We start from the raw sequence: 19,667 nt of genomic DNA, 5'->3' as shown, positions 1-19,667 counted from the left end.
AAATCATTCCCTTCAGGAATCCCGGATACAGATTTCCTCCTTCGAAGGCAAGGTTGCCTGTGTCTGGACACGCTGCCCCAGCAGTCAAGTCCGGGCATTCTTCGGCTTGGCCAAGGACAAAGCAACAAGGTCTCGGGGGGTCACTACACAGCAGCCAGCTGATTCTGCTGCTGCTGCTGCTGTTGCTGCTGGTGGTGGTGCTGCTGTTTTGGGGGGGCCCGTTCCAGAAGTGCCTGTACAGTCTCTGCCACTCGCGTCAACCCTCTCTCTTCTAATATGTGCAGAGGCAAACATAATCGCTCCTACATGGGAAAACACAAAAAAGACATAAAGGAAAAAAAAGGGATGAAAACTAAAACAACGCAAAAAAAAGGAAACCAAATTAAAGCAAATGTGTGTGTGTTTGTATGTATGCCAAAAATGGAATGTTATAAAATGAGAGGGTGGTGCAGCTCAGCAGCGGAGCTCATGGTCTGCATGCAAAAAAGTCCCACGTCCAGCCCATTGCATTTCTGCTTCTAAAGGGGCCTCTTCTCTGCCGCTCCGCCTAGGCAGAGCTGGCTTAACACGGACCAGTGCTCTGACTTAGAACCCAGGCAGCATCGCATGTTCAAGCCTCTCAGCTGTGGCAGCAATTAAGAAGCTGGCTCTCTGTATGCCTTTTGGGGGGAGAACTGGGGGGTTTTATTAGAATCTTAACTTTCATTTTGGGACCTTCGAGGTTACACCTGAGAAACGCAACGGTCCCAAGCACTAAAGGATGAAAAATGCAACCACTGTGGTTTCTAATGCACACAATTTCTCAGCCAGTAGGACAATATTTGTCCATCTGCCCACCCCTGGCAATCAAATGGCTGGTTCTGGTTCTTTTTTAAAGCTGAAGGCGATCACTGGGCAGCAATACTATTCCGGCAGAAATGCAATATGTAGTTTGGTACTTTATGAACATGGAAGTGACGTGCAAATGTGGCATGCCAGCCTTCTTTTCAGGATGCATTCCTAAGGAAACACATCTCTGAGCTGCCCACCGCCGGATCGGACAAACAGCTGCATGTGTGACACAGTGAACAACAAGCCAGCCAGACTCCAGGACAGGAACTTTATTTAATCAACATGTTAAAAAAAGAGCAACCGACAATCAACCCCCCTTCCCCCACAAACAAGACACACACATATATAAAAGGAGAATTATAAAGGTGAACATGAAGGGGAAGAGGAAGTCTTTTTTTCTGAAGTTGGATGGTATTAGACGTACACTTTATAGGCAAAACCTGGTACAAAGAGTACAAGCCAGAGAAGCACTTTTCGTTTGCATAACATGTGAATGAGGAGAGATGGCAGGAATTTGGAAAAATAACCTTTTCTCACACACTAGTTAATACCTGTTTAAAGATGATGGCTAAACAAGCAAGAGAGGCTGGAGGGGAGTCAAGACAAGAGTTTGGAATTCTTTTCTTTACGCATTTCCAGCATGGCAACATCTCCCCACTCCCTTCAATCAACTCACAACTAAGAAAGTCGGTTTCATTGAGCAGCCCATTTATTTCCACAGGCACTCGTTTCTTTTAAAATATTCCTAAAACTACCCCCAGTAGAAACAGCTTTTAAAAAATATACAAACTACAGTGTTCCAAGACGCATTTATCCACGTAACTGAGGTGCTCTGTTTCCTTGACTAATTCAGGGTCGACTCCTGTACCCCCTACTCCTTGCTTGACTGTAAAACTGCTATTTCAGAGCGGTCAAGAGGCAAGCTGTGGGACTCCTCTGAGAACACACTGCAGGTGAGCGGTCAAATACACACACACACACACAAACACACCCACCCCAGAAGAGCAGGGGCATTAGTCTGTAGCAGCAGAAAGTGCATGAGCACCTTAGAGACTAACATTTACTGAGGTATCAGCTTTTTAAGGACACAATCTGCTTTATACCGTATTTTTCACCCTATAGGGTGCACCGGCCCATAGGGCGCACCTAGTTTTTTTTTTGGGGGGGGGGATAAAGAAAAAAATATTATTTCCCCCCCAGGCACAGGGCTGGGGTGGGGGAAGCCCGAGCTTCCCCCAACCCCAGAACAGGCTGCTATCCGCAAGCCTTGGGAGCCCGCGGGAACTCCTGCCGGTCTCCCTAGGCTTGCGGATATCTGCCCGAAGCCCGGGGCGCGCTCCGCTGCGCTCCCCGGGTTTCGGGCTGCAGGCTGCTGTCCGCAAGGCTTGGGAGCCCGTCGGGAACTCCAGCGGGCTCCCAAGGCTTGCAGATAGCTTCCTGAAGTCTGGAGAGCGAGAGGGGTCGGTGCGCACCTACCCCTCTCGTTCTCCAGGCTTCAGCGAAAGCCTGCATTCGCCCCATAGGATGCACACACATTTCCCCTTCATTTTTGGAGGGGGGAAAAGTGTGTCCTATAGGGCGAAAAATACGGTAACTGTCAGGTGTAAAACTCAAGCCACTCTTGAGTATCACATTCCCCAGCCTGACAGGTGAGGCGTTAGCCTCAGGGCCGAGGTGACAGTTGCTAAGCAGATGCCGCCCAGCCTAGGAAGGGGCAAAAGGAAGGCATTGTGGAGGGAAGTGGGCACCCAGGAAACTCTTAAAGGCGGCAGTGGAAGAGGCTTGGGGGCTGTGCTACATAGGAGGCGACTGAGAGCAGAATTTGTGGGGAAGGACCCCAAGCGCTGGTGACATTTAGAGCCTCTATCTCTGTGATTATTGCACAAAACGTAAGAGCTCATTGTGGGAAAATGCTGTGATTCAGCTGGCTAAAGCTCAAACACCGGCATCCTGGCTGATCGACGGTCAAGGGCATTATTTTAAAAGGTATGGGAGCACCACCATCCCTCTTAAAAAAGAAGATACAGTGCTCTACTGCAGCCTTCACCAAGCTGCTGCCCTTCAGCTGTGCTGGCTGGGACTGATGCGAGTTGTAACCCAAAACACCTGGAGGGCACCAGGTTGGCAAAGGCCGCATGGTGGCTTAAATGCAAAACTGTTCTGCATGGGCTGGCCCACCCGTGAAAATCCTGACAACCCCTTTGGAATAGCAGGGATTATCTCAGCAATCAGGTGGTTTGCAAAAACTGGCCGCATGCAATCACTGCATGTGTTGCAACTCTTGCAGGAGCAAAGAAACTTGAGAAACTTGTCTTTTAACTTTTTAAAAAAAGATTGCTAGCCCTTATTGCTGTGAAGATATGCTTGATATACATTTTGGGAAATGACTGCTGGAAATCTCTGAAGGTGGCTGAGTAAGATTTCAGTCAGCAAGACATCAGTGCCATGTACAAATCACTGCCTTTCCCCATGGCTGGCAAAACCAGAATGAATTATGCAAGCCTCTCCAATCCACACAATTTTATATAGGTTGCAGAATTCTGGGTGCAGAATTTTAATTCTTTTCATCGCAGAAGACAGAAGTCACCTAATGAACTCTGTCAGCTGAAGCCTGAGTCATGGGGCTCCTTCTCTTCACTCCCCCCACCCGCCCCCTAAAATTGGCTTAAGGGGGGGGGGTCAGGAGAACCCCAGAACATCGTGGAGGAGGGGAGGAGGTATAGATCCATCTGACAAGCTGATAGGCTTGTACAGGTGGAACATCTGTAACGGAACCACACTGAATCCCACACACATTCCCGCTTTGGCACCTGCACTTTTAGTGATCTGTCAGCGCACCTGGTGTGACTATGATGGCCTCCTCCACATACACAATGAGATGCAGAAAGCTTGGGATTTCTGGCAAGCAGAGCAGGCAAACCAGGCACTCTGCCCCAACGCTCCCTGAATTCAGCAAAATGCCACTATAAACATGGACTAAAGGGGATCAGAAAAAGGTAAAAAAGAAAACCCCAGACCTAACTCAGGTTAGTCTAAAGTGAGGCAGAGGCCAGATATAATCACAGCTACACCTGCAGTAATGGACCAAACATTTTGAGACAAGGGGGATGAGCACAAAAATAATACCCATTCATTCAAAGTGGAGAAAGGTCTTTTGGTAACACTGTCTTCAAGAATTCACAAAGGCAGGAGTTCTGCTTGCTAGGAGCCTTCCCATTTAGGAATCAACAGTCATAAAGCACTCATTGACAGAAGAGGCCAATTCAAAAGCTATTCAAACACATGCAACAAGGTTAGAGAATGATGTGTCTGTTCATGAGCCTAACTGCATGTGTTCAACTTTCATATTCTTATTTTCACATATGGGGAGCAACTTGCTGCTCTGACACTCATTCTAGGCCTAAGATGCCCCCCTACTTTGTATTTGGTTACAGCAGTACTTAAATGTGCACATTCTTAAAAACGTAACTGAACTTGTTCTTGCTTTGTGGAGCTTTTGGCTCCCAGCCAACCAGAGCAGGACAAATCCTAAAACGTGTGAACTGGTGACTGCCAGGCTGAGGCAATTCCAATGGTACACCTCCCCTAGGCAGAAGGGCAAACGCTTGTGCTTTGAGATCCACGTTAAGAGCAAAGGTCTCCCTGAGAAAGGCAGGAGCAGAGTGCATGGATAGGCAAGAAAGGCTGAAGCATCAACCCGGCTGGTACCTGAGCTACACAAAACTAGACGAGCCAAGAAGCCATTCTGTAAGGCTGGCTGAAGGTGGTGGAACGAAGCCTCGGTGCTCCATCCATGGGGAGAGGGAGCTGTTAAACTGGGAGGTGGGAGCAGGCAACTGTCTGGCGAAATCTTAGAAGCCAGACTGAGCAGGGCTTCCAGGGGCTAGAGTTTCAGTGGGTTAACTTACTTACTTTCTCCATCCCTGGTTTTATTACCCCACTAGACCCTTTCAAGGCTGAGCACCAGCAGAAATATTTGGACCCCAGCTTCACCAAACCACAACAAGGACAAATCCCATCAGCCCCAAATGGGAACTGTCCAGCTTGCTGAACACTGTTACACATTGTTCGGAGTATGTCTATAAACATGAAAGCACCTAATTAATCAATAACAGTGTGAACGGTATTTCAGATAAGGCGCTGCTCCTTAAAAGTGCTGTCACTATTGGAAAGCTACAGGACTGGTATTAAAGCTGAGGATTTCAACAACTTGCTCATGTGCATTTGCTAGAAAGACGAATGCCTCTCACTCTTAAAGAAGTGCACGCCTCTGCTCTGGAGACGTTGCCTAAGATTCTTCGTGACAGCAGAGATCAACTGAGAAATCCTAACGGTGAAATAAACAAGTCAATACATTTTGTGACATTGGCACACATGTGTGCAAATATGAACGTGAGCCCAGAAGGAGGTGAGGAAACGCAAGGCAAAGGGTTGCATTTTCCCAGTGCTACACATCACCAATAGCACTAACAGCTGGTGCAGACAGGATTAAGGTAGCAGACTTGCTGGTACAGATATTTGCTCACACTAGCGGTCTGCTCAGACTGAGCAATGTAACAGCAAAGAGGAACTTGTGTAAGTATTCTAAATAAAGTAGAGATCACTAGAAAAAAATGGCATGCTGTGGATTTTCTGGTCTAAGAAGATGAGAAGCCATTTGTCATGAGCCCCTCCTGCATCATAGACCATCAGTGCAAATGCTATAATGCCACTGTAATAAAACCTGCACTGGCTGTAAAAACCTGCAATCTCCACGTTCTGCTGTGCAACACAGCCTGCTCTGCAAATCTAGCAGTGCCTCAGAGACAGGAAGGAATATTGCCCAACTGCACTGCTTGAAAATAAGGCCTCTGATGCTTAGGCTTGAGGTTTCTGAGGAATCCTGAACAATCGCCACTTTTTGTTTTAAAAACGATGGTGATATTCCTAGCATTTGGAGAAAAAGGTGAAGATGCATTTCATTGTTTGTTTAATCCTTAAGAAACCAAAGGAGGTCTAGATGGAAAAATCTTATGGTGAGGGAGTGTCTCCCTTCAACACTGTATCCCGGTTTTTCAAGTGTTCCATGAGTTCCAAGAATCAAATGTCCATCGCTGTCTCTACCAACCCTCCCTCCCTCCCAAAGGAAGTGGGTGAACTTCCTGTTCTACAAAAATATCCACTGTTGTGCAATTAAAATAGATTTCTACAAAGTGTAACCCCCTTCTGTTTTGCATAAAGTATTCCAGCCACATAATGTAAGGGAGCTTTCACTTATCTAACAGCAAATTCTGCCTGACTAGGTCATTATCAGCAAGAGTTTTTCACATCACACAGAGCAGATTGCTGGTGGATCAGGAACAACGTACACATACAAAATTCTCGACTGAAACACAGACCGTTTACCAACCGCTTGGAAGAGCTGGAGTTAAGTCCATGGCACCCTTGAGCTTTAGCTAGAGGAAAAAGACCCAGCGATAGAACACACAGAGCATTAGCATCAGAGCACAGTAAAATGCCGCAAAGCCACACAGCTGAGTGGAAAGGGAGACAAGATTCGGTTCTTCTGAATCTGCCCCCAGAGAAAGAAGAGATTCTACTGTCCTTTTAATGCTGAGGTTTAGCTGGAGAATGTCAGAAGGGGAACAGAGTTTGTCCTGTCCAAAGTGTGAGCAGGAAGGGAAAACAGACAGAAAAAAATTAGCGTCAGTCATCAGTCATGCAAGAATCCATGAAGTAGACAAGAAAGCCAGGGTCATCCATTTTTCACAAAAGGGTCCTTCAGTGTTCTTACCTCTATTCTTATACTGCTGTTCAATTGGAAGAAAACAGCCATAAAACATACTGGCACAATCAGGCCTTCATTTTTCAGGAAGGGGTGTTATTTAAACTGGGAGCGTGGTGCATGGAAACATCCCAAAAGTGCACCCATTTTTGGTTGGGAATGCAAAGTTGGTCTCTGAGTGTAGTATCCTGCATAGGTAAACCAGTGTACCATCATGCAATACGTTTCATTTTCATTTTTTTTAAAAAAAAAGTTTGCAATTTTTGGACTTTTCACTTTTCTCCCAGCAGAGGTGGTGGATGGTTGTGAGGGTGCAAAGCACATCAACCCCCAAATGTGTTTCTGTCGCACTGTGCCCACTAAACCACTTAGCTAAACATGGGCATGCGGGCACGGCAGAAGGGGAATGTGGCTCTATGCAAGATGCTACCTTTAGAGAACAGCTTTAAAAAGGGATCTCATCTGCCCTCTCAAAAGGTAAGTATTTCTACATAGGACCATGCGAACACCTTTCTCTTTATTACTGGTACAACACAAACCCAACGGGAGGCACCACACGCCTGTCCCAGGTCCAACACTGTGTGTGTGTGTGTGTGTGTGTGTGTGTGTGTGAGAGAGAGAGAGAGAGAGAGAGAGAGAGAGAGAGAGAGAGACCAAGTGGTACTTGGTGCAGGCAGGATCTCTTATTGCCCTCACTGCCTGACATGTTCCCCAACAGTGAAGAGTATAGACCAGATCCTGTTTTGCATAGAGCTCTACATGTGCTTCAGAGTCCCTATAAACTATAAGAAGAAGCAGTTTTTATTTTAAAAGGATAAAGGATCCCCATTTCTCTAGGTGTAGGATCTGAGTTATGCCGAATTTGCACAGATTATGGGTAGGATTCACCTCATGAGGCCCGTCATAGGAAATTGTGCACTGATACTTCCACTTGTGCAACAAGGCATTTCCGCCCTAACATTGGCTCTGGGTGGTCAGGAAGAACCCCAGAACAGCGTGTGGACAGAGGGGAAGGCGATGTGATATTGTTCCATCGGGCAACCTGGAATGCTTGTGCTGATGGAATGCTTGTGCTGAATCCCACCCCATGTGAATTCTTGGTTGTAAGAAATATACTTAATTAAGCTTCCTCAAAATTGTTGGGGGATATATTCTCAAAATAGCCAGACTTCAGTTTGAGCATCCTTTGTTATGCTGAGTTGGGCAAAGTGCTGGATAGGTCACTGGTGTCAATCCACAAACTCAGAGACATCTGAGCAATGGCGTAAGTGGCTGGTCTCTGGCTCCCGGGTGTCTCCCACCCATCTTCCCAACCCCTGTCCTCATTCCTACTCAATGGTCTTGGGTCCATCAAGCATGACTCTTGCTCTTCCTTGTGATGGCTAGCACCAACAATGCCTTCAGGTCACCCACTGAGCCCCAGCAACATCCTTGGCTTGAACCTACTTGACACTTTCAGCTTCAACCTGGTCTACACAACCTTCTGCTTCTCTCCGGTCTACACCAAAGCTGAACAGAAGCGGATTCCCCCAAGCAAAGAAAATGGCTTCTAGCCTCATCAGCTCAGCCACCACCACGACTCATCTTGAATTGTCAGACTGCAGAGAGTGCTGCTGGGTGAGCTGAAGAGCTCTTTCACTTGGCCTTTTGTTAACTCCAAGGGGCAGCCAACTCCAAGAGCTATTACTATGAAGATGAGAATGAAGGCCTTTCAGCTGGCAAAATGGGATATGGAAAAGATGCACAGAAGGCGGCAGCAGAAGACAACTCATTTATTCCTGCTATGTTCCAAACTCAAAACACATGGGACTGGCAAACTGCAACCTGAAAGTTTCTTGCAGATCCTGGCTAGTTCAAGCACAGCTCCTGCTTCCACTCTTCCTTATCCTGCCCACAGGGAACGGTCAGGTGATGGCTAACAGGGAGAAATGTAAAGTATTGCACTTGGGCAAAAAAAAATGAGAGGCACAAATACAAGATGGGGGACACCTGGCTTGAGAGCAGTACATGTGAAAAGGATCTAGGAGTCTTGGTTGACCACAAACTTGACATGAGCCAACAGTGTGACGCGGCAGCTAAAAAAGCCAATGCAATTCTGGGCCTCATCAATAGGAGTATAGCATCTAGATCAAGGGAAGTAATAGTGCCACTGTATTCTGCTCTGGTCAGACCTCACCTGGAGTACTGTGTCCAGTTCTGGGCACCACAATTCAAGAAGGACACTGACAAACTGGAACGTGTCCAGAGGAGGGCAACCAAAATGGTCAAAGGCCTGGAAACGATGCCTTATGAGGAAAGGCTAAGGGAGCTGGGCATGTTTAGCCTGGAGAAGAGGAGGTTAAGGGGTGATATGATAGCCATATTCAAATATATAAAAGGATGTCACATAGAGGAGGGAGAAAGGTTGTTTTCTGCTGCTCCAGAGAAGCGGACACGGAGCAATGGATCCAAACTACAAGAAAGAAGATTCCACCTAAACATTAGGAAGAACTTCCTGACAGTAAGAGCTGTTCGACAGTGGAATTTGCTGCCAAGGAGTGTGGTGGAGTCTCCTTGTTTGGAGGTCTTTAAGCAGAGGCTTGACAACCATATGTCAGGAGTGCTCTGATGGTGTTTCCTGCTTGGCAGGGGGTTGGACTTGATGGCCCTTGTGGTCTCTTCCAACTCTATGATTCTATGATTCTAGAGTCACGCAGTGGAAGCAAGAGGGGCAACAACAGGAAGGAGGAGAAAGAGAGTGCAAGCCAGCCAGGCAGGGGGACAAGGAAGGCTGGGGCTAGAGGTGTGCATCTGGGTCTCTCTGAGGATAGCAAGTAAAGGGGACAGCAGGTAACACATGGGGTGGGGAGAGTTGAGAGGGGATTTCGGTGGGAGGTTTGTGCAGTAGGCTTTAAGTCCTTGGCTGGTAGTGGATTTTATATGCCGCTTATGGAGTGTGAGACTTTGGCATCTCGATTATACACCTGCCAAATGCTGGTTGTTCAAAACACACAGACAAGTAATAACCCGACATAGTCAATACCGCTCTTCACGGTAAAGATCTAGGGATCTCTTGGCAAAGTAGCTGTTTGTAGCAATTATGACTCGGCTATCATCATGAGGTGGAGAGGGGACCATTGCCACCAGAAACAGTATTACAGCACTTAAAGACTTAACGTTTCACATGCAATGTGATGAAACCAAACGACTGAAAAGCATCTGTGCTAAAAACCTGCAGCACACACGGTCAAGCCTCGTTTTTGCACCAACTGGGCTGCTCTCTGAAGGATGGTGAGCAGAATCCAGAAGCAAAAGGAGCTGACAATTGGACTAGGATGTGCTGAATGTCTGCAGCGCTGCCTTGGAAGAGTCTCTGCCTAAAGTCAGCACCTGCAGCAACTGGGAAGATGAAGTGTCAAGTCCAAAAATTGTTATCGCAGTGTCCAGATTAGGATGTCAACTGCTGAATATAGGAATATATTATTGGATACCTACCATCAGAGACCAGGTCAAATGTCACAGGATCTAGCCGCAAACATATCACTTTAAATAAGTGAAATACAGTCAGCTAGTCCTTCCACTTCTTCTCATATACCATACATCACAGTAGGTCAGTCTTGGGACTATGGTTTTCATTGGAGTGACCCCAAAGTTTCTCTCCAGACCAACCCCCCCCCCCAAACTACACAGTGCAGAAAAATTCTGCCTGTAGTAGCATCAAGTATGATATTCTGGAGCACTCCTGCACTCTCTGGCATACCTACATCCAACTCCAAGCATATCTGAGGGTGTGGGAATGATTCAGAACACAGAACCCCATTTGAATAGCCAATGGTTCAAATCTTTCGTACAGCTGAATTTTCATCCTGAGTACAGTCTCCGAGAACAAGTACCAGAAGGTATAAAATAGGTAGACTAATGAGATTAGTGACAAGACTTCTCAGACTTGTAAGATACAATTATATTTATTGTACCCCGTGTTCTGTTTGCCTCTGCCGTCCTTCTTCATAAACAGAAGCCAACGGCAGAACTAAATCTGATTTCTAGTGCAAGACCTCACATCTTACTCAATGCACTGAGCAAGACTGGGCAAGCCCTGATAAGGCACTCAGATGAACTGGAATAAACAGGAGTATGATTTCACTTCCTGATTTGCTACATTTTCATTAACACACTTTCCACTGAGCCTATTCTGAATGCAAGTCTGCAAATAGGCATTATTGAAGGACAAAGGGTGCTTATTACTGGAGTGGCTTGATTGGCTGCAATATGGTGGGTTACATCTCTAGGCATTTATTTCCACTGTGGCCCCCAACCCCGTGCAGAAACTGGTGCTATGAAATGCCGGGCTCTCAATAATATAAAATGAGTACATGCAGTGCAAAATAAACACAGAAGGTTTTCTCTTTTACCTGAGGCACGCCAATCTTTCGGCAAGCTTCCAGGAAATTTTCCACATTCCGTCTACACTTGGCCATGGTTAACTTAGGCTGCAGAAGAAAGGAGGACCATGTCATTCTTAACTCAGCAGTGCCTTACAGATAAACCAGAATGCTAAAGATATTTTTGTGCTAGGAGTCAATAGTGTGGGTCCCTAGAAATTTCAGTTAGGAAGAAAAATAGTACATATGACAGCATGGCTGTTCCCACACATACTTCTCTGCCAGCTGTCCCTTAACCAGGCAGAGGGCCTTCACAGTAGTGGCGCCTGCCCTGGTGGAACGCCCTCCCATCAGATGTCAAGGAAATAAGAAACTCTCTGACTTTTGGAAGACATCTGAAGGCAGCCCTGTTTAGGGAAGCTTTTAATGTTTGATGTTTTATTGTATTTTTAATATTTTGTTGGAAGCTGCCCAGAGTGGCTGGGGAAACCCAGCCAGATGGGTGGGGTATTACTACTACTACTACTACTACTACTACTACTACTACTACTACTGTCTCTAGGTGTGCACCTCTTGCTCACTGAGGTCTAAACTCCTCTCTTACTCTCACCCCACTATCCTGGTCAGCCAGAAATTAAGTTAAAGCAGCTGCCTATAGAGCCAGACAAATTAGTGAAGGTCTGGATTTGCATGGAATATTTGCATGCCAAAAGCAGCTGACACAAGATTTGGGGGTTCTTACAATGCAAAACTGCAGAGTTTGCCACAGTAGCCATAGGTGCTTGCAGCTCTTGTTGAATATTATTGACACAGAGATCAAGGGTTGTTTGTAGCAACATTAAAGAGAAATTTGAAGAAATTAGAATCTCTGTAGACTGAGATCTTTGGGGCTGGGATGGGGCATGTTTCCTTATCAGAAGTCAGGCTGACCTCTTCGAGGTGCAGGGTCTTCCCTGCAGCAGACAACTTCTCTCCAGAATATGCTGGGAATTTTGTGCAGCTAATTTCCTTCTGGCTCCTATGTATTTGTGGGAGGGGGGGGGGTAAATTGATTTGTTTTTGTTTTATTTTGTATACTCATTTTGCATTTTTCTGTTGTGCTCCACCCTGAGGATCTTCAGATGAAGGGTGGTATACAAAGTTAATAAAAAATAAAATAAATCAATAATAATAATTTTATCACCACTGCTCTGTTGTTCTGCTTTTGTCATTTTACACTACTGATTATCTTTAGCAGTCATCTGCTGTTTCATTGCTTGAATGCCTTTCAAGCCAGAAGACAGAATCAAATTTGAGAAACAGGTACGGATTCTATCAAGCCGCCACAGCGCTCTTAACGGGATACTTACAACAGCTGGCGACGGGACGTGAATACTAGGAACAGAACGAGGCCGCACATGATTGGCTAAATGGCAGAGCACCACGCCATCAGTCAGCGCTGCTCCAAGATCGCTGGGCAAAGACACTTTCAACCGTGATTCAATTTTCTGGGGGGAAAAGAGGGAAAAGAGGAGAGAAACTTTCAAGTTCATTGCCGCTGCCACAATACACGCTACCCAGAGACAAACTTTAAATAGGTTGCAAGAAATCTGTAAAGTACAACCTACAGACATCATTAAATGAGGATAAGGCTGTGTTCGGATTATCTCAGCAAAATAACCAGCAAATCTCATGCTCTGCAAGCAGCCACTTTGCTCCTTACTTTGCATGAGCAAGCAAACTATAGTTTCCAGTTACATTAGAACTGGGAAACTGTGGTTAACAGCTTCGGAACAAGCCAGGATAAGAAGCCATAGTTTGAAGCTGGTTTCGTGTCCTGGCTTCCTCCTAAGTTACGAACCACAGTTTCCCAGTTCTAATGTAACGGACAACCATAGTTAACTGAAGACTCCCTGGCTTTTCTGCAAAACCGCTGCATACAGCAATGCCATGGCTCATTCATACCTCAGCTTATTAAGCCAAGATGCAATTGTCCAAATGCAGCCAAGGGCAACATTTTGTACTCCCAAATGTTTTCCTTCTACAATTGAACCAAGTTATCTGGGAACCTGATTTGCAACAAATCAGAAAGAAGTGTGCTGAGAAACTGGGAGTAGTTCTGCAGGAGTAGACATTTATAAAGCCTTCTCACATTACTTTTTAGTCATGAGACTAATTTGCAAGAACAGTCTTGTGTACAAACACCACAACACAGGATGCAGCCCACAGTGCAGTAATGGCATGCAGCAGATCTGCCAGATAAACAAGTTGTGACATGCAAGATTTTTTAAAATCCAGAATGCCACAGACATCTCTAGCATTCCTTAAGGATTCCATGCTGGCTACAGCTCATGGGAGTTAAAGTCCAACAATATCTGCTGGCCATTTGGTTGGCTACCCCTGGAACAGATTTGCCTTGAACTTATTTAGCAAGCCCATCTTTCCAAAGCAATGGAGAAAACTTTGCCACGTACTTTCCGCAGTTGCTCTATCAGCTCAACCTCTTCTTCCTGCAGCTTGGAACTGTGGTTTTCACTATGGTCTTCAGTGCTATTAGCAGGTGCCGATGCAGAAGGAGACAGTGATGAAGTGGCTAGAAAAGACAAGAAAATAATAAAGGACCATATGGAGTGTTTGGGAACCACCCACATAAGCCCCACTGCCCCCTCCACTTCGCATTCCCAAGAGGGAAAGCCCAATCACAGGTTAATCGCTTCATCTGCTGCTTGTTAGAGCATACCCTTTGGCCTAGTTAATGAAGCAACTGCTCTGGGCAACACAACTTGGCTCCAATGTAGGGGAAGATCCACTGGTCAGTGGTAGAGCACATGCTCTACATGGAAAAGGTCCTAAGTTCAATCCCTTGTCCTGCAATCAGAACCAGTGAAGGAGGTGAAGGTCCTGTGTGAATGCCTGGAGGTGGTTGGAGGATGCATGGCGGCTAACAGATTGAGGTTGAATACTAACAAGATTGAAGTACTGTTTTTGGGGAACAGGGGGCGGGCGGGTGTGGGGGACTCCCTGGTCCTGAATGGGGTAACTGTGCCCCTGAAGGACCAGGTGCGCAGCCTGGGAGTCATTTTGGACTCACAGCTGTCCATGGAGGCGCAGGTTAATTCTGTGTCCAGGGTGGCTGTCTATCAGCTCCATCTGGTACGCAGGATGAGACCTGCTTGGACTACTGCAATGCGCTCTATGTGGGGCTACCTTTGAAGGTGACCTGGAAACTGCAATTAATCCAGAATGCAGCAGCTAGACTGGTGACTGGGAGCGGCCACCGGGACCACATAACACCGGTCCTGAGAGATCTGCATTGGCTCCCAGAACGTTTCCAAGCACAATTCAAAGTGTTGGTGCTGACTTGGTCCTGTATACCTGAAGGAGTGTCTCCACCCCCATCGTTCAGCCCGGACACTGAGGTCCAGCACCAAGGGCCTTCTGGCAGTTCCCTCACTGCGAGAAGCCAAGTTACAGGGAACCAGGAAGAGGGCCTTCTCGGTAGTGTCACCCTCCCTGTGGAACGCCCTCCCTTCAGATGTCAAGAAAATAAGCAGCTATCTTCTTTTTAAAAGACATCTGAAGGCAGCCCTGTTTAATGCTGTATTGTTTTTAACACTTGATTGGAAGCCGCCCAGAGTGGCTGGGGAAACTCAGCCAGAATACTGAACTAGATGGACCAATGGCCTGACTTGGTTTAAGTCAGCTCCCTATGTTCCAAGGGGCTAATGGAGACCACCAAGCCACACCCTCACAGGTCCAGTTTGTGCAGCCTACCTTTGCTCACTTCATCCCTGGCAACATTCCGAAAAAGGAAGCTCTCAGGACGCTGGGGAGGATTTCTGTAGGAAGGAGCAGCAGCAACAGCAGCTGGACCAGGATATGGAGCAGACAGGTGAACTGAATGTGGACATGCAAAAACATGCAGTCAGCTCAGCAGAACAATAATTGGAAGGACACATTTTTAAACTGACAAACTTATTGCTGAGTGTTATAAAGATGTGAGGGGAAGACCAGCCCACTCTAGATGTCTACGAACATTCCTCAGTACCCTCTGGAAAAAAGTCTTCTCTATTTTATTACAGTTTCACAACCTGGGGAACGTCCAAAGGAGCCTCAGTCCAGAAAAACAAACCCAATGCAATGGAGCTCCCAGCCCTCCCAAAGTGTCTGAAGCTCAGGCTACAATAGTCCTGCATTTATGAACCCATACAAAATGCTTTTCTCCCAGTACAATGGAATTTCACAGCTGAAGCATAATAGCCTGTTCATCTCCAGCTGTGGTCATATTTTGGTTTGGCCCAACATCACAGGCAAGATGTATCAGTGGGAGAAAGGCTCGTGTGCCATTACTTAACCATGACAATTGATTACGGAGTTTTCTGGACCTAGCTTCATTCAGAGACAAACTTTTTTATTGCCTTACTTTACTTGTGTGGAAGTGAGCTGTATCTCTCTGCTGAGTCAAAGAATTGTGAGAGAGCTAGTGCAGCATGGAGGTGAAACAAATGAGCTATGAATCAGGAAGGTACAGGGTCAAGTTTTGCTTCTGCCATAAACTCACTTGGTGGCTGTAGGGAAGGCACTGCTATCTCAGCACCCACCGACCCCCTAATCTAGGAAAGGAGAAGAACGGTGCTGGCCAATCCTACAAATCAAGGGTCATTACAATGTGTGTGAGTCTTCTGAACACTTGAAAGTATGACAGTTATTACACCTATAAAACTACCTGGTGGAAAGGATTGCTTAAGGCACTTCTGTACTGGCTCACCTTGTTGTCCAAGTGCAACATCCACAACTGGCTTGCAGTGTTGGCACAGCCCTTGGTTGTGGTGCTACACTGGTCCACAGGTTATGGCCAAGACCCCTGTCAGCTTAGCTTGCACGCTGATAACCTTTTCAGCATCTCAGTGATGCATCTGTTTCCCCCTTTGCTTTCTCCCCCAAGTTTACCTGTTTGAGCTGTGGGTGAATTTGGCGAGATGGTGGATCTGTCATCACTCTGTGGATAAAGGAGAAAGATGAAGCAGTCGAACGCAGCAGAAATAAGCTTTGTACACATCTAGGATATCATTCTAGGGGTAGGAAGATGGAGCATAAGATGGGAGGGAGGGGCTTACATGCCATAAAAAGGATCTCTTAGAAAATTAGCATAACACTTCTGAGACTATAATAATGGAGAATAGTACAGCCTGGATTAAATGTATTTGGGACAAGAGCCACAAAAAAAGGCTGCCACTAAGCTAGCCAATGGGGGGGGGATGGGATAAAACTGATTGTATGTAAAGAAAAGATCTTTAATCAAAGGCAAATTAGTACGAAGTGAATATTCAACTGCATAAGTATCTCTGGTTCTTAGACATATTTTGCCATTTTTACGGGGACTCTATATTATCACTGATTACAATTTCCAGCATGTATGTACAAGATAATCAGACTAATCAAGCGAAGTGGACTTGTTAAGGAATGCAAGCACAAAAGGGTGACTTTTCAGCTCACGTTAAGGAGACAGCAGAACTTCATTTTATACAACAAGGAAGCACCACACAGCAAGTGTACTGGCCCATCTACCAATATTCCGCTATTCCTCTTTGTTCTGCTGTTGGAGAGAAGCACAGTGGGCTCCAAACTCAGGACCAGGTTTTAGAAGCGTTGCGTTGGTGGAAGCGAGTGACCCACAATCACCATCTTGTGTGAAGTGTCACCAAGAAGAAGCAAGTTACAGAGAACAGCCCACAAGCGTATTTGAGGGTCTCACTCTGGTACCTGAAGGATGTCAGCAAGAGCAGCAATAAGAATTTAACAACAGCAGGCCAGAGGAAGTCAAATGATATCCCTGACCTCTCCAATGGCTTCTAGGTCAGGCCTGCTAGTTTGGGTGAATGGAAGACAGGCTGCCTTCACCTATGTCTCTGCCCTTTCTCCAGCTTGACAGATAACTAGGTCTTCTATAATAAAAGAGTATGTTCGTTTTTTGTTTTTTCTTTTGTCAGAAATGATTCTAATGAAATATTAAGCAAGCATAGGACCTGATCATTTTCACAATGAAAAATCGTACTGGCCTCTGCAAAAAGAAGTCTGCAAAGCACCAAAAACATCAGACGAAAAGTGACAGACAGTGATGGGTGTGCATATGCAGTTTATTTTAGTGGCCAGAAAGTACAGCCTTTATCTGCTGCTGAAGATTCTGCAAACAAGAAAAGTTTTACAGGCTAATTTCAGCTTCTACTGCAGACAGGTCAGACATCATGTCATGTCAGAATAAAACTGCTTTTCTCTGACAACTCGTTTACTTGGCAATCCTATTCATATGGCAAACCAGAAAATTGCCCCAGGAGTGGTTCTTGGTGGTACAGATGGGATTTAATATGCAGAAACCAAAATTCTGTGGTCTTTGCAATGACTTGGGGCAACCAAAATGATTCAGGGGCTGGAGCGTCTTCCTTATGAGGAAAAGCTAAAACATGTGTGGGTTTTTTAGTTAAGAGGGGGAAAAGACAAATAAGGGGAAATATGACGGAAGGTTGCATGCAATTATGGAGAAAGTGGAAAGAGCCCCCCCCCCTCTTTCAGAATACTTGAACTCAAGAGTCACCCAGTGATGGGTAGCAGATTCGGGACAGACTGGAGAAAGAACGTCCTCACACAACAGAGAGTTATCACATGGAATTTGCTGCCGCCAGATGTGATGATGGCCCTCTATTAAGACAGCCTTGAAATGGGACTAAACACATTCATGGAGGAGGGTCTGCGATAGCTAAACGGACCCCTCATATTTCTGAACTACTGAGGGAAGAACAGCAGAGGTCTTTCTTTTGTGTCCTCTTGCTTTGGGCCTCACAGAAGAAACTGGCTGCCAACTGTTGGGGAAGCTCAGTCGGTAGAGAATGAGACGTTTAATCTCAGGGTTGTGGGTTCGAGCCCTGCCTTGGGTGAAAAATTCCTGCATTGAAGGGGGTTGGACTACATGACCCGTGTGGTCCCTTCCAACTTTGTGATTAGATGGACCTTCTCAGTCTGATCCAGCAAGGCTGATCTTACATTTTTAGTTTGTTGTATTTTGCTTGACCTCCCCCAGCTTAACTTGTCCAGACATGGTGCACATGGACCACCAACTCTCTGCAGAGTCATCTATTAAGCAAGGGTGGTTCTTGGCTCCATTAGATGGACGTGAAAACTCTCCCTCAGGCTCCGCTTTAAACCAGCTCATGACAGGACAGGCCGAGAGTAGGGATCAACGCTGCCCTCAGTATCAGGTAAGCAGGAAACGTAAATCCAGCCAAGACAGTCACACACTGCATGCTCTTCACCTGGTTGAGTGTCCCCGGCCTCCTTTTAATGGTGTTGGTATTACTGTCAATCTCAAACACTAAGATAGGCTCAAAACCATTCTGTCAGGGAGGGCAGAGAAGAGAGAAGGGGGAGAAGAAAGGGAGGAAGACAGAGAATCACCTGAAGAAGGCAGAAGGTGCAAAGCAGAAGAATCCAACAGACTACCCTTGACAACAGTCCCAGAACGGCCTATCAACATATGGAGCTGCCTTACTCAGAGTGAGGCCGCGGATCCATCTAAGTCCAGCAACGGCTGTCCTTACTGGCAGCAGCCCTCTAAGGTCCCAAGCGGAGGTCTCTTTCAGGCCCGCTAACTACGACTCCTCTAAATAGAGATAATCAAGGACTGAACATGGAACCAGCTTGCAAGGCATGTGCTGTACCACTGAGCTATGGCCTCTTCTCTTTACCTGAACCTAACGCTACAGTCTTTCTTGAAGCAATTCCTGTTAAATTTCCCCACCAAGTCTGTTCTTAAGTGGAATAAACAACTGGCAAACTATGCACTCTCTTCGCTGTGTGTGTCAAGATGTTGCTCACTGTAGAGTTCAAGGTGGTAGCCCTGCCAATGCCGAGGTTGTGATTATCACTGCACTGCAGGGGTTGGAAAAGCAAGCAGCATTTATGGGGATTGCTTGAAGATTTGGTCCTTAAGGCTCAATTAGTAAACTCTTGGGAATGTAACAAACTAGGAACAACAGCATCATGTACAATAACTCATTATAGTAAAAAAAATAAAATAAATGCTGTCCACGAGAGTAAAGGATGCCAGAAATTAAGCACAACAAAAACCAACCACACTTGTTTGTATTCCAAGGCCACCCAGGGCTGCATTGGGTTGTATCTGACACTTGCATGCAAAATTAGAATTATCTCATGCCAAAGAGTTTGAAGTATAAGATGAAAGAGAACAAGCAAACATAGGGACCAGAAGTGCAGAGAAACACAGGATAAAGGTAACAGATAATAATAATAATAATAATAATAATAATAATAATAATAATAATAATAATAATTTATTTATACCCTGCCCACCTGGCTAGGTTTCCCCAGCCACTCTGCTTACTGCAGACGAAGCAGCCATGTGAGAAGGTACACGGTGGTTGGTTGCTACGGTGAGCTTTAAAGGCAACTGGCGCAGTGCTGATCCCTAACAAGTGTCATTGTACGGATTTTATATCCTTAGTGAATTTTTCAAATGTGATGGGTAAGGATTATTTGGGGAAAACCTCTTTCTCCAAATCTATGAAAGCCTTCCTTTTCTGTGGGGCCCATGACTTGACAAAGATTTCTTCCATCATTCCCCCACCCCACCTGAAATGAAGCCTAACTATGTATAACTGGTGAAATTTAGAGTACTAGATCCCCGGGTCCTGTTGTTTGTTATTGTGTCAAGTGTCATG

At 45.9% G+C, this 19,667-nt stretch overlaps 2 protein-coding genes across 4 annotated transcripts in view; one reads left to right on the top strand and one right to left on the bottom strand.

Annotated features, from left to right (window-relative positions):
* Positions 1-19,667, top strand: part of RUBCN (rubicon autophagy regulator) — a 189,492-nt gene that overhangs the window by 26,135 nt on the left and 143,690 nt on the right. The gene's annotated exons all lie outside the window — the stretch shown is intronic.
* The window catches only part of LRCH3 (leucine rich repeats and calponin homology domain containing 3), a gene marked incomplete at its 5' end in the record, with an annotated part of 84,247 nt that continues 65,665 nt past the window's right edge, over positions 1,086-19,667 (bottom strand). The window contains 7 exons of one of the 3 annotated variants that reach the window (XR_014007044.1): positions 1,086-1,767; positions 1,801-6,467; positions 10,987-11,064; positions 12,306-12,443; positions 13,410-13,528; positions 14,710-14,832; positions 15,886-15,934. Coding sequence is in view for 2 of the 3 variants with exons in the window: in XM_081190155.1 (XP_081046281.1) it covers positions 6,267-6,467; positions 10,987-11,064; positions 12,306-12,443; positions 13,410-13,528; positions 14,710-14,832; positions 15,886-15,934; positions 18,243-18,323 (789 nt within the window). Of the gene's footprint in view, positions 6,468-10,986; positions 11,065-12,305; positions 12,444-13,409; positions 13,529-14,709; positions 14,833-15,885; positions 15,935-18,242; positions 18,324-19,667 lie in introns of all 3 variants that reach the window. The other 2 variants (XM_081190155.1, XM_081190154.1) reach the window with 2 other exon arrangements.

This window comes from Podarcis bocagei (assembly GCF_964188305.1).
Source record: "Podarcis bocagei genome assembly, chromosome: 4".
NCBI lineage: Eukaryota > Metazoa > Chordata > Lepidosauria > Squamata > Lacertidae > Podarcis > Podarcis bocagei.
This window is presented reverse-complemented; position numbering and strand designations above follow the sequence as displayed.